The sequence below is a fragment of the Eleutherodactylus coqui genome, chromosome 1, assembly GCF_035609145.1.
Source record: "Eleutherodactylus coqui strain aEleCoq1 chromosome 1, aEleCoq1.hap1, whole genome shotgun sequence".
Taxonomy (NCBI): Eukaryota; Metazoa; Chordata; class Amphibia; order Anura; family Eleutherodactylidae; genus Eleutherodactylus; species Eleutherodactylus coqui.
In genome coordinates this window covers 391,801,463-391,815,168 of record NC_089837.1, presented here as the reverse complement: position 1 = coordinate 391,815,168, position 13,706 = coordinate 391,801,463, and the positions used below count along the sequence as shown (strand labels likewise).

The 13,706-nt window shown below is 42.3% G+C and overlaps 1 protein-coding gene across 1 annotated transcript in view; it reads right to left on the bottom strand.

Moving 5' to 3' along the window:
* COL4A1 (collagen type IV alpha 1 chain) overlaps window positions 1–13,706 on the bottom strand; it is a 146,303-nt gene that overhangs the window by 18,634 nt on the left and 113,963 nt on the right. The window contains exons 32-39 of the mRNA XM_066579867.1: window positions 10,055–10,222; window positions 9,870–9,959; window positions 4,582–4,728; window positions 4,351–4,449; window positions 4,092–4,181; window positions 3,871–4,010; window positions 1,211–1,337; window positions 1,041–1,121 (exon numbers count right to left, since the gene is read on the bottom strand). Coding sequence (XP_066435964.1) covers window positions 1,041–1,121; window positions 1,211–1,337; window positions 3,871–4,010; window positions 4,092–4,181; window positions 4,351–4,449; window positions 4,582–4,728; window positions 9,870–9,959; window positions 10,055–10,222 — 942 coding nt within the window. The remainder of the gene's footprint in view (window positions 1–1,040; window positions 1,122–1,210; window positions 1,338–3,870; window positions 4,011–4,091; window positions 4,182–4,350; window positions 4,450–4,581; window positions 4,729–9,869; window positions 9,960–10,054; window positions 10,223–13,706) is intronic.

Genomic DNA, 13,706 nt, shown 5'->3' with positions numbered 1-13,706 from the left:
ATGGTTTAGTTTTCACTCCCGGGATTCTCGCACGTTAATAGTACACGTGAGAAAAGATAGGACTTGCCCTGTCTTTCTCAGGACTCTTGAACACTTGCGTTTTTCTTGCTCGTCTTTTTCACGCGATATCGTTGCGTTTTTTTTATGCAAGTGTCAATGGGCCAAAAATTGCAAAGCACCAACTTGCAATGCGTTTTTAACATTAGAAATTCCCATTGACAACTGCGTTAAAAAAACGCAAGTGGGTGTGAGCCCTCACAGGTACTTAATACTATGTGTGAGAAAATAGGGCAGGACCTATCCTCCCGCAATAGCACGGAGTTTGAATAGTCCAACAAAAACCCCAGGTTCAAGCACTAATACACACCGTAGCGACAAGGGTATTATCGTATGCCCATGTGCTTTTGCCCATACGTAGGTGCTTGCATAAATTTAGCCCAGTGTTCATAGTCCATTCACAAGCCAGGAGGTATAGTCCTGGGACAGTGAATTAATATGACAAGTACCTGTATAGGTGTGTATAATCTTTACTATATATATGTATATATATATATATATATATATATATATATATAGACATATACACACACATATATATATATATATATATAATGGGTTTTTGATTGCAATGATGCAAATACAATTTAAGTGTTTTTATTGTGGAAAAGTTGAAAAAAATATATAACATTGGTATCATCCTAATTGTGCTGATTGCGAGAATAAATTTATTATATTATTTATATCGCTTGATTAAAGCAAACCCCGAAAAACAATAGCAAAGTTTTTTTTTTTATTTCACTATTCCCCCTAAAACATTTATAAATACATTATATCTACCCTGAAGTGGTGCCTTTAAAAAACAGAACTTGCCCTACCAAAAGCCAGCCTTCATATAGACATGACAACGAAAAGAAAAGTATTATGACTCTTGGAAATTGATAATGACAACAAAAAAATGGGGAAAAAATAGTTTAGTGATTAAGGTGCATAATAGTCCAGTTACAAGGGGGTTAAGTGTTTTGTTCAGTTAGGCTTCTCACCTGGTTGTCCTTTTGATCCAGGAACACCATCCTGTCCAGGAAACCCCTTTGTTCCTTTCTCTCCAGGAATACCTGGGTTACCTATTGGCATATGTAACCATATATGTTAAAGCTGCATTTGTCTACGTGTTCTCACAATATTCACTTAAAATGACAGAACATCTAATCACCTGGAAACCCTGTACTGCCCGTCGTTCCTTTTGTTCCTGGTAGTCCAGGCATTCCGGGGACACCAATGTTACCTTTGTCACCCCTGTCACCTGGTAAGCCTTGAAGACCATCAACTCCATGATCACCCTACATTCAAATGTATTTTATAAAAAAAAATTCATTAAAAAATTACACAGTATATATACATCTGCAGAGGAAAGCTGTTACTTTTTATTTTCTGTATTGCAGACAGGCTTCAGTGGAATGCAATTTACTATTTGGATATAAGGATGCAGTCTAACTTAGTAGGTTAGGCAGGGTTCACAATGCATTTTTGCTCTACATTTAGCATGTATGTCAGATAAGCTCCTAGCATACATATCCATAGGGGTCCATTATCAGGTGGAGGCCAAAAGAGTATCCTTTTGACTTCCGGACGGCTGGTATATATCAGTGCACTTAAAAAGGGAGTGGAGTAGTGGAGTGGACTATACTTCCATCCTACAGGATCCTATAAAAAACAATTGCTGATTACAACTCTATGAAATAATGAAACATTTTCCTGTTTAAATGTAGATGTTTTGAAAATTTAAATAAACAATATTTTTAAAAATCTTATTTGCTAACCAGATACAATATGTCTCTAGGGTAATGAATTCCAAAGTATGGCATTCGTCACAGACATCCATTTAACCCCTTGAGTGGCACGCCCGGAAATTTTCCAGGACGAGCTCCACTGCTCATAGCGATACAGCCCGGAAGATTTCCGGGCTATGTATCACTATGGGAGCTGCAGAGCACAATGTCACAAGCTGTGGCATTGTGCTCTGCCTGCACAGACCATCAGAGAACAAAGCAAGGGCTTTGAAAAACCAGCAGAAGATATTGCAGATATGTCGGCAATCTCCTGCACTGGTTTGTTTACAGGTTGCCATAGAGACCATCGGCTTGTCAGAAGCAAGCCGATGGTCTCTGTGGCAGGGAGAGCTGGTTGTTAGCTGTCAGAGGACAGCTAGGTACTAGCTCTTACAGCAGAGATCAGAGGAAACCTCCGATCTCTGCTGTGTTAACCCTTTACATGCTGCAGTCTATGTGACTGCAGCATATAAAGGGCTGTCACTGCAGCATGTAAAGGGCTGTCACCATCGGACCCCCGGAATGTGATCAGGGGTCCTGATGGGTCCCTGTGGAAGTCCCCTAAAGGGACAAAAAAAAAGAATTAAAAAAAGTAAAAAAATTATAAAAAATAAAATAAAAACACTTGTCTCCCTTTACTTTGTAAAAAAATCAAAAATAAAATCACACATGTGGTATCCATGTAATGACCCAGGGAAGGAAGTTAATACATTATTTAACCCCTTAATGACATGGCCCCTTTTTTTCTTTTTTCCCCATTTCTTTTTTTCCTCCCCCCTGTTTAAAAAATCACAACTTGTCCCGCAAAAAACAAGCCCTTATCTGGCCATGTCAATGGAAAAATGAAAAAGTTATGGCTCTTGAGACGCAACTGCAAAATTAGTTGAAATTCAATGATTAGACCATTTTAAAAAACCTGCGCTGGTGGGCACGACAGGGTGGTAGGAAACCCGCCACTCAAGGGGTTAAGGGCTCCTTCACATGGGCGTATTTGTGCGTGTATTTGCACACAAAAAATTTACGCGCGCATTATGCAGGGAACAGAAACCATTGATTTCAATGGGTTTGTTCACATTTAAGTATTACGTGTGAGTGTTTTGGTCACGCAAAAAAAACCACAGCATGCTCTACTTATCTGCACATTTGCATATATGTGTGCCGTTGTGAAACGACAGCGCAGGAAATTTCAACCCCCCAAAAAATCAGGAAGACTGCGCATGACAGCATGAGTGAGATATGCTGTCATGCGTAGTACAATATCGCTGCCATTCGCGGCAATAGGCCAGCTCAACGCTGGCTCCGCAGAGGTATAACCCTGCATGATTCATGCATGGTCTTACATATATGGTCATGTGAGCCCGACCTAAATGAGAATTTTACTTCAAGCCATTAGGGCTGCTTTAAGGTTATCTCATAACTGTCCATTTGAGTGCATGAAGGCAGAACAATCAAGCTATGGAATACAGCTTGATACAGCTTGACCAACAGTACATACAGTATTCACGCATTGGACAAGACAATATTTTGAGAAAGCTCCGGAAGTTACCAATATATTAAATTTAACTTTTCTTACTAATGACTGTATGTCAATAAAAGACCTTAATTTTTTGCAATCTGTGGGTTGCGGTCGTGGCTACTTGTGAGTCACAACACAACCACATTGACGTCTATGAGACTGCCAGATCGCATGGCTACACTGCGATCTTTGATCGTATAACCACTGTTGCAGAAAAAGTCCAAGCACCACATGGAAATCAGCTTCTTTCCAGAGTCCTGTGTGCGCGCTCTCTTATAGACTTGTGTAGTAGAGCACACACATGGGACTCTAGAAAGAAGCAGCTCTTCATGTGGTGCATGGACTTCAGGGGTGCACACTGCGGGAACCAAGAAATGGGTGAGTATAAAAAATACAACATCCGGCTCCTTGCCACCTCGCCTAACTGCACCGTATTTTAGTTTATGCTGCTTTAGGCAAGTAACAGGTTCCCTTTACATTACTACATGAATTAACCCCATTTGCACAAATGTGGATTTTTGTAATTACCTTTATACCAGGAGGTCCCTGCATACCAATGCCTGGAAGACCCAATTCTCCTTTAATCCCCTTTTCACCTTTGATTCCAGTAACCCCAGGCAAACCAGGGTTGCCCTGAACACCGAGTTCACCCTTTGGTCCAGTGGGCCCTACATGTGAAATTGAGTGCAACTTCAGAAGGATCTATGTAAATTTGACACATATTATATATATATATTTTTTTACTTTACCTGGCAAACCCATTTCTCCAATGGACCCTTTCTGTCCGGGAACACCTGTATCTCCTGGAAGCCCTTGGCCACCTTTTTCTCCTTTTGGTCCTATGATAAAGAAGGGGTGTTTGGTTAATTTACTATAGGTGGGGTTCTGAAGTCAAAAGTTTTTCAAGAATTCATGTTAGTATACAAAAAGTATAAGCGCTGCGGAATAAGTTGGCGCTATACAAATAAAGATGATTATTATTATAAGTATATAAATTAACATTGTCACCTGGCTTCCCAGGCATGCCTTGCTCCCCATCTTTTCCAGGCATGCCAGTGGATCCCAAATCACCCCGAAATCCTTTTTCTCCTTCAAGTCCAATTTGTCCTGAAGATAAATTTCAAATGTTGTTTAAAAGCATAGATTATATTAAATCTTTTAAAAGTGCAGAGCACATGAATGACTGTAAGTGCAGAGCACATGAATGACTGTAAGTGCAGAGCACATGAATGAGTGTACCTCTGTCGCCCTGATCTCCTTTTTCACCCTTCATATTTTCCATGGATGGAAGTGTTCCTGGAAGTCCTTGCAAACCTTGCTCACCCTTTTCACCTTTTGAACCTTCAGATCCTGGTTCACCCCGGAACCCAGTTGAGCCAGGGTCACCTATATTTATTCAACAATAGTAATAATAATTCAAACTATCAATAGGTAGATTCAACCATCAAGTCACCAACCTGTCAGCAATTGTAAGCTTTCCAAACCATGTGCAGCATAAAATCCCAACAGGCACCCACATTATAGACATTTATGTTTTTCTCTGAAATGCTGCAGTTTAACCCTTTAGTGACCAAGCCTGTTTGCCCCTTAATGACCAGGCCAAATTTTGGAAATTTGACATGTGTAACTTTAACATAGAATAACACCGTAAGGCCGTCTTCACACGGGCGTGACGGGCTCCGTCACGGCGCCCCCCCCCCCCCAGAGACCCCAATACTTACCTGCGGTTCCGGCGTCCTACGTCCGGCATGACGCTTCGGCAAGACGCGCTGCAGCGTCATGTGACGCGCCGGCCACATCACATGACACGCCCACAGCGTCACATGACGCGCCGGCCGTGTCATATGACACGGCGGTGGTAGGCCGGGAAGTGGTTTCACGCTACCTTCCACTGTGCTACAGCGGAAGATAGCGTGACGGACGGCTTTCATTGACTGCAATGGAAGCCGTCCGCGCGTACACCCGCGGCAAATAGAGCATGCCGCGTGTGAGGTCGGGTGATTTCACGGTGCGGAATTCCGCACCGTGAGCATTGAGCTATTAGGTTCAATAGAACCTAATAGCTGCGGGCAATGCAGTGGATTTCCGCCGCGTATTACGCGGCGGAAATCCATCCGTGGGAAGGAGCCCTAAAGGTTTTGCATATCCAAGTAATTCTGACATTGTTTTTTGCCACATATTGTACGTCATTTAGGTGGTACAAATAGACTGATATTTTGATGAGATATATATTTCCATCCGTTTACTTTATTTTGAATGCATATTTAAAAAACTTTCGTTTTTTTTCCCGCACCAAGCCAAGATTGCAAAGGCTCATAGGTGTCAGAATGATAAATACCCCCACAAATGAACCCATTTAAAAAATACACATCTTAATCTATTCACTGAGTGGCGTCATGAGTATTTTGACCTAACAGTTTCTGCACAGGAGTTAAAGGAGAAATGCAATTTAAAAAATAAAAAATAAAATTTCATATTTTTGCAAATATGTCATTTTAAAGACAGCTTTTTTTTTCTTCTAAAGTGCATATGAAAGTGAGGATTTGCACCCCTAAATGGATCCCCCTATTTGTCCTGTGGTCAGAAACATACCTATTGTGGCCCTAATCTTATGTCTCTATGTACAATGGGGTCCAAATGGAAAGGAGAAGACGGTGGCTTTCAGAAGAGACATTTTGCTTGAAGGCCTTTTAGGCCCCATTGCCCACTTGTAGAGCCCTTGAGCACCAAAACGATAGAGAACCCCCACAAATGACCCCATTTTGAAAACTAGACCCCTTAATGAATTCATCTAGGGGTGTACTGTGTATTCTGACCCCACAGTTTTTGAATGAATCTAAGTGAAGCAGAAGGAAAAATTATGATTTTTGGCAATTGTGTCATTATAAATACAGTTTTGTTTTTTTTACAGCACACATATGAATGAAGACTTTCACCCCAAAATGGATACCCCTGTTTGTCCCGTGTTCAGAAACATACCTATTGTGGCCCTAATCTTTGGTCTGTATGCATAACAGGGCCCTAACCGAAAGGAGCATCAAACTTCAACTATCTTTTAACTTTTACGTGATTGCCATTGTCCATTGGATAACAGTGATCACGTGACTGGAGACCGCTTACTGCGGTCATTGGTCACTACTCCAGGCTCTCAGCTACCTTTAGTAGCCAGGAGCAAGGAGTTTACCAGGTTCTTCCCAGCTTCAGGGCTTGCGCCACCATTTTGACAATGGGTGAATGTGCCGAAACTCGGTAAAGGTCTGCAGATAAAGATCCCGTCGGGGGTCATTGCCGGAGGCCTCAGGTAAGTAGTTTTAAATCTCCTCACGAATTGGATCGGGAGGCGATCACGTGACCAAGGAACGCGTACCGCGACCCCCCCGTGAGTTCTCCAGGCTCTCGGCTACATTTGGTAGCCAGGAGCGGGGAGATTTTAAATGAATCTGGCAATCAGTGGCTTTTGCGCATGTGTCCGCCACTTTAGCGACGCCACATGTGCAGAAGCCGGGGTAAGGTCCACTGATAAATCTGGGGTCCTTAGGTATGTAATTTCATCTCCCCTCATGGATATGGTCCGTGAGGGGAGATGAAAGAAACTTTTTTTCTTTTTTTTCTACACTTTTTTTTACTTTTTATTCGTTGGATAACAGCGATCATGTGACTGGGAACCACATACAGCAGTTCCCAGTAACAGCTCCCTGATTTTGGCTACTCACACTAGCTGAGAGCAGGGAGTTTTAAAATTTCCCGGGCCTCCCGGCCTTCTGCACGTGCGCATGACGTAAGGACGTCTAGCGCACGTGCGCAGACGCCCGTGTCAGGTCCTGGAAGACCAGAATGCCGCGGAACATCACAGAGGGCAGGGGTGAGTACTCTTAGCTCCCCTTATGGATACTCCCATGGGGTGGTCACTGAGGTGTTGAAAAGCATCAAGGAATGGAGAGAAGAGTCATCAATGCAGCTTTCTACTAGCTTCTCCCTATCCTGGTCAGATAGACTGAGGCCCATTGTTAGCACCCAGCAAACCTGGGCAGATGCCAGGGCCCAATAAGCCACAGAGTCCACTTCAAGTGCTAACTACCATAAGTTTACTTATTTATTCACCTTCCCTGTTGCTCCCCAGCAGCTGTGAAGGGCGTGCTGTCCCCCGGTACTCATTTCCGCATTGTGCAGTCATGTGAGAATCACATTATTGCTATAGGCAATCCCGGCCTCATGTCCATAGCAATCATGTGATTGTCACATGACCACACACGCAGAAATGAGCGCCGGGGGACAGTGCAACAATTACAGTTGCAGGAGAGCAACACCAGAGTATGGACTGTTTTTTTTAATTACATACAAGGGGTCGTCGGGGGCACCATTTTCCAAGGTGGCAAATGGAGGCATTATATTTAAAAGGTGGCAAATTTGGGCATTTTTTTAAAGTGGGACAACTGGGGCTTTATTTTTAAATGAGGAAAATGGTGAATGTGGAGAAAAGGGGCAGCATTTCTGAGTGGAGGCAAAATAGGGTATTATTCCTGAGTGGGGACATAAAAAAGTCATTATTGATAAGCCCCTGCTACTTTTACTGTGTGAGGGTCACTATAAGCAGCACTTGCTGCATGGAGCCTACAGGGTTCACAAAAATGAGAACAGCACTACTGTGCGGGGTATCACAGGGGTTGTAAAAATGTGTAGATTACGTAGGGAGGGTAATGGAAAAGCAAGGATCCAAAGGTGTCTGTGTGTCATATTCCACGGAGACAAGTTGTGACTGAGAGAAGCTGTCATGGCAGTTTGGGCTGGATGCAGAAAAAAAGGGAAACTGAACAACTCCACTCTGAGAGGACACTATCTGTGATCATTGCATATAACAGTACTGTAATCACTTACATGGTCTGCAAAGCATCTGTGTAGAGCTGGTATTTACCACTATATGGTCACTTTATGTGCCACTGTAAATTACTGCCAAATGTGTTGTGACACACTGGAAAAGGCCCCACTGTCACCCAAGGGCCCGCATAAACCTGGAGCTAGCCCTGGGTAGACTGAAAAGTGTCTCCAGAGTTAGACCCTAAATACGATCGAACTTGAAAATAAATTTAGTACTGAAAACAAATCCAGACCCTAAAATAAGTACAGAACCCAGACCACACTCGAGACCAGGCCTAAAATAAATACATATTCCACATCAGACCAAAAAATACATACAAACCCCAGATTAGAGCATGAATAAATACAGACAACAGACTCCAAAATAAAAACAGACTCCAGAGTAGACCCCTTAAACACAAACCAGACTCCCATAAATAATAATGACTCTAGACAAGATTACAAAAAACGAGACTAGATTACCTAATAAAAACAGACCACAGACCAGACCCCTAAATAGATACTCCAAACCAGACCCATTAAAGAAATATAGAGCCTAGACCAAACTACTTACACTAATAGAAACCACAGAACAGACCCCTTAGATACAGATCCTGGACCAGACCCCTAAATAAATACAGATCAGACTCCCTAACTAATGCAGACTTGAGACCCTTATATACTTACATAGCAGCTCTTTAAAGCCTTTCTGCTCCACTCCCTGGCATCAAGACCTGCACACACACACACACACCTATACAGTGATACTTTGGGTTAAGAGTGCCTCAGCTTTCAAGCTTTTTGAGTTGAGAGCAGGCTCTCTTCCGAATTTTTGCTCTGATTTAAGAGCAAGAACTTGGGTTACAAGCCTTGTACTCAATGGGGCCACCGCTGCTGTCGGTAGCCCCATTGAAAGCAATGGCCTGCCGGCAACCATGGCAGTGATTTTCGGGGAAGGGCTTTAAATATAAGCCCTTCCCAGAAAATCTTCCCTAGTTGTGGTAAAAAATATATACTCACCTGCCCGCTGGGGCTCAGGCGTGTCTAGCCGCCGCTTGTTCTCCCTGCATTTTCAGAGTAGTGCAGGGATAACAAGCAGCGCCTAGATGCACTTGAGCCCTGGCAGATAGGTGAGTATATATATTTTTTATTTTTTTACTACAGCTAGCGATGATTTTCAGGGAAGGGCTTATATTTAAAGTCCTTCCCCGAAAATCACAGTGGGGGTGCCGGCATCCTATTGCTTTGAATGTGGCAACGTCATCCACATTGAAATCAGTGGGAGAGCTATATGATCCGCAACGGATTGATAGACTTTCCATTCATTTCAATGGGGAAAATTGATTTGACTTACGAGTGTTTTGGGTTAAGAGCTCCGTCACGGAATGAATTAAACTCTTAACATATATATATATATATGTACATAATACTAAATGCCAGTGAGCATTTCACATTTCAGTCTTTGTAGTTCTTGTTGCATAAAAGTGACAAAACTGAGATGTGCATCAAATCTGTGCAATATATATATATATATATATATATATATATATATATATAAACTGTTCCCCTGAGTCCCTGCTGCAACATGACGGTTACCTACTCCACCTATTCCTTGTGTTGGCTCTGCTATTTCTTAAAAAGGTCCTGATGTATGTAACTTGGACTTAGGTTACCTTTTTCTCCAGGTTGACCTGGATTCCCTGGTAGACCTGGTTGGCCTCGGATTCCTGGAACTCCCATCAAACCCATATCTCCTTTATGTCCTAATAAAAGACAAAACACATTTTAATGGTATTTACACTATTTAGCCTAGATACATTTGCAAACTAAGTAATATTAAAAAACATATACATGTTACCTTGAAGACCTGGAAACCCATCTGTTCCTGGTAGACCTTGAATCCCTGGTACACCAGGCATGCCCATTATGCCAGGCACGCCTCCTGTACCTTTGTCTCCCTTTGGTCCTGGCATGTCAGTTCCAGGAACGCCTGTATAGCCTCTTTCTCCCTTAGTTCCAATTGGGCCTGCAGAGTATAGCAAGGTCAGGTAATAAATATTAACCAAATAAAATAACATCTTAGAAGAAATGGATGTGAAAGCAATACAAAATAAATTTTCATGACTCCTAATTTACTACTTTGAATCACTATAGTACATTATACTATTGCATATGGATTCTAATTACAGATTAGCATAATAAAACCATATAGTGGCTCTTTTTTTCCTGAAAAATATAACAGATGCTATACTGTTTAACCCATCAAGATATATAACAATGGTAGATTATAATAGTAGTAGTCATTTACTATAGGCCACCTGGACAAGTAGAAGATATGGATGAACTCTTTTTACATCAGATGGCCAAGCTGCCTCTGATTGGTCACAGCCTCACCAATCAGAGGCAGCTGTCACTCACACCCATTCATGAATTCATGAATGGGTGAGTGAGTGCTGCCTCTGAGGCTGTGACCAATCAGAGGCAGCTCATTCAGCAGGCGGGGATTTTAAATCCCCACCTGCTGAATACTACAGAAAGCAGTTCAGGAGAACTGCCAGCCAAACGCGGCTGAACTCCGGCTGCAGCAGAAAGGTGAGTATACATTTTTTTTTTTTTTTTACACATTTTAGGATGATTTTCAGGTAAGGGCTTATATTTTTAAGCCCTTCCCGAAAATTCATCCCGCGCTCGCCGGCAGCCCATTGCTTTCAATGGAGCCGGCTGTATTGCCGGCTCAATTGAATTCAATGGGCTAACATCGTTCTGCCAGGACAAGGTGAGTATATATTTTTTTTACTTTTTTCACATTTTAGGATGATTTTCAGGTAAGGGCTTATATTTTTAAGCCCTTCCCGAAAATTCATCCTGCGCTTGCCGGCAGCCCATTGCTTTCAATGGACTAACATCGTTCTTCTCTGCCACAGCTGTTACAGCTGTGGCAGAGGAGAACGATCGTTATGCTGACAGTGTGTGTGTGGGGGGGGGGTCTCACTCTTGCCACTATTGTGGCTTAATAGTGAGACCTCGGAGCCCGAAATGCAGCCCTGCATGTTGCTCCTCGCCTGCCCTATCCATTTCTGTGTTTTTTACATGACTTTGGTGATTTGCTAAGATTTTCACAAATGAAAACCTTAGCGGAGCACCAGTCATATACAAAAATGCTCGAGTCGCCCATTGACTTCAATGGGGTTTGTTACTCGAAACGAACTCTCGAGCATCACTGAAAGTTCGACTCGAGTAACGAGCACTCGAGCATTTTGGTGCTTGCTCATCTCTAGTTTTTAAACATTTTATTATCCTTTATTCTTTTAACTAATTGATAAAACGTTTTAAAACTAGTTTTTACATTTTTCTTTTAGTCCCCATAGGGGACAAGAACTTGTGATGGTTTGATCACTCCTGCAGTATGATGTAATGCCATTACATTATACCACAATCTGACAGGCAATCTATCAAGTCATACCACAGGCATGGCTTGAAAGGCAATCCGCAATGGCAGCCTTGGGAGCTTTCAGAAGCCATGGCAACTGCACGGCACCCTGCGATCTCATCGCAGGGGGCAGTGCAGGTCCCCCGAACATCGATCACAGCACTGTCAGAATTTAAAGACTTAACAGCTCCGATCAGCAGCACTGCTTATTGGAGCTGTTGTTCGGGGACAGGTGTCGGTGGTAAGAAACAGCCAGCACCCGAATTGAATGGCGTGGGATCGACCCTCGATCTCCCTCCATACAAACCCCTAATCTCTAGGATTTAAATGTATGTCTTTTAATGTTGGGGTTTTACTCACTAGGGTTTTTTTAACCCTGCAATATTGCTATGTTTTTTTTACTGGAAATGTCAATGGGACTTTCTAATGTTAAAATCACATCGCACAAAAATCACAGAAGCACAAACTTGGGATTTTTGTGCAATGTGATTTTAACATTAGAAAGTCCCATTTACATTTGCAGTATAAAAAAAAATGCAGCGATATCGCAGCGCTAAAAAACGCTAGTGGGTAAAAGCCCGAAGGGGTTAATAATCTTAATGACAGTGCATTGCTTGGGTGGTTTTGTGTATGTAGTCAGAGTTTACTGTCTTGTGATTGATTCTGTTATGGTCCTACTTTTTTTCTTGTTCCTATTCACGTTTCTGTGGTTCTCACAGCTGCAGGATCCAAATCTATCATGGCTTTCAAAGCCCAGGATCAGTCTTGGTTGACTGGTTTGGATCAGAACTTCTGTTTAGTTTACAAATCGCATAGCAGGAATCCATTACAAGACTAAAAGTATCTAAAATAACTAAGGCATGGTGAAACAAAACATTTTTGAAAAATCTGTTTTTAAAAGTTTGATCCCCAGTGGGCAGAGAATACAGGTTTTCCCTTCATTTTAAAATGATGATGAGGAGTTTAGAAATAGTTGGTAAGAGATTGCTAATAGAGATGAGCGAGTATACTCGCTAAGGCACATTACTCGAGCGAGTAGTGCCTTAGCCAAGTATCTCCCTGCTCGTCTCTAAAGATTCGGGGGCCGGCGGGGGGCGGAGAGTGGCAGGGGAGAGCGGGGATGAACGGAGGGGAGATCTCTCTCTCCCTCTCTCCCCCCTGCTCCCCACCGCAACTCACCTGTCACCCGTGCCGACCCCCGAATCTTTAGAGACGAGCGGGGAGATACTCAGCTAAGGCACTACTCGCTCGAGTAATGTGCCTTAGCGAGTATACTCGCTCATCTCTAATTGCTAACAAATGTTTCATGGAGTTGTTGATACGATTGAATGACACCATGTTGAGAGATATTGACAAGGAAGTGGATGGGATTCAAAATGTGATAAAAACCGATCATTCAAGTAAAGAGTTGGATAAATTAAATGAGGAACTTGACAAGGATTTCCAAAAATGGGAACATAAAATTTGTATTGTCAAATGTAAGGAGTTTCAGAGGGATAGTATAGACCGAAAGGAACAAGGTATTTATAAGTGGGGATTAGTGGTTTAGATCTCAGTCTAGATGTAGATCAAACTTCATGTCTTCCCAAGTTTCTCATCCTGACCAACATGGATTTAGGGATCCTACGCTAGAAGATTATGGTCACCATTCTGACAGTTCATCTGCTAGGGGCATTCCTATATACGGGCGAAACATAAAATTGTACATACTCAGAAACATGGAAAGAAATCAACTAATTTTGAGGTATGAATTTATCTGATGTTTCTTTGACTGACACCCAGTGCTTTGTTTTGAAAAGGGTCATAACCTTTACCGCTAATAATAATTTCAACTTTTTTACAGCCATGAAGAATTTGCATTTATTTGAGAGATAAGGGTACTTTTGAGAAATGTGCATAGAACTGTGTATGCAGCAGAGCTCTTACACATGTTAAATAGGCCTCTGGATAAAGGAATTATACCAAAAGAAATGGATTGTTCAATAAATTCCCAAAGGTTCTGTCATGTCATGCTCCTGGACCTGTAATTCTATGGGTTTCCAAGAGCACAGGAGTGGGATGATTGAACTAGCTGGGTGTG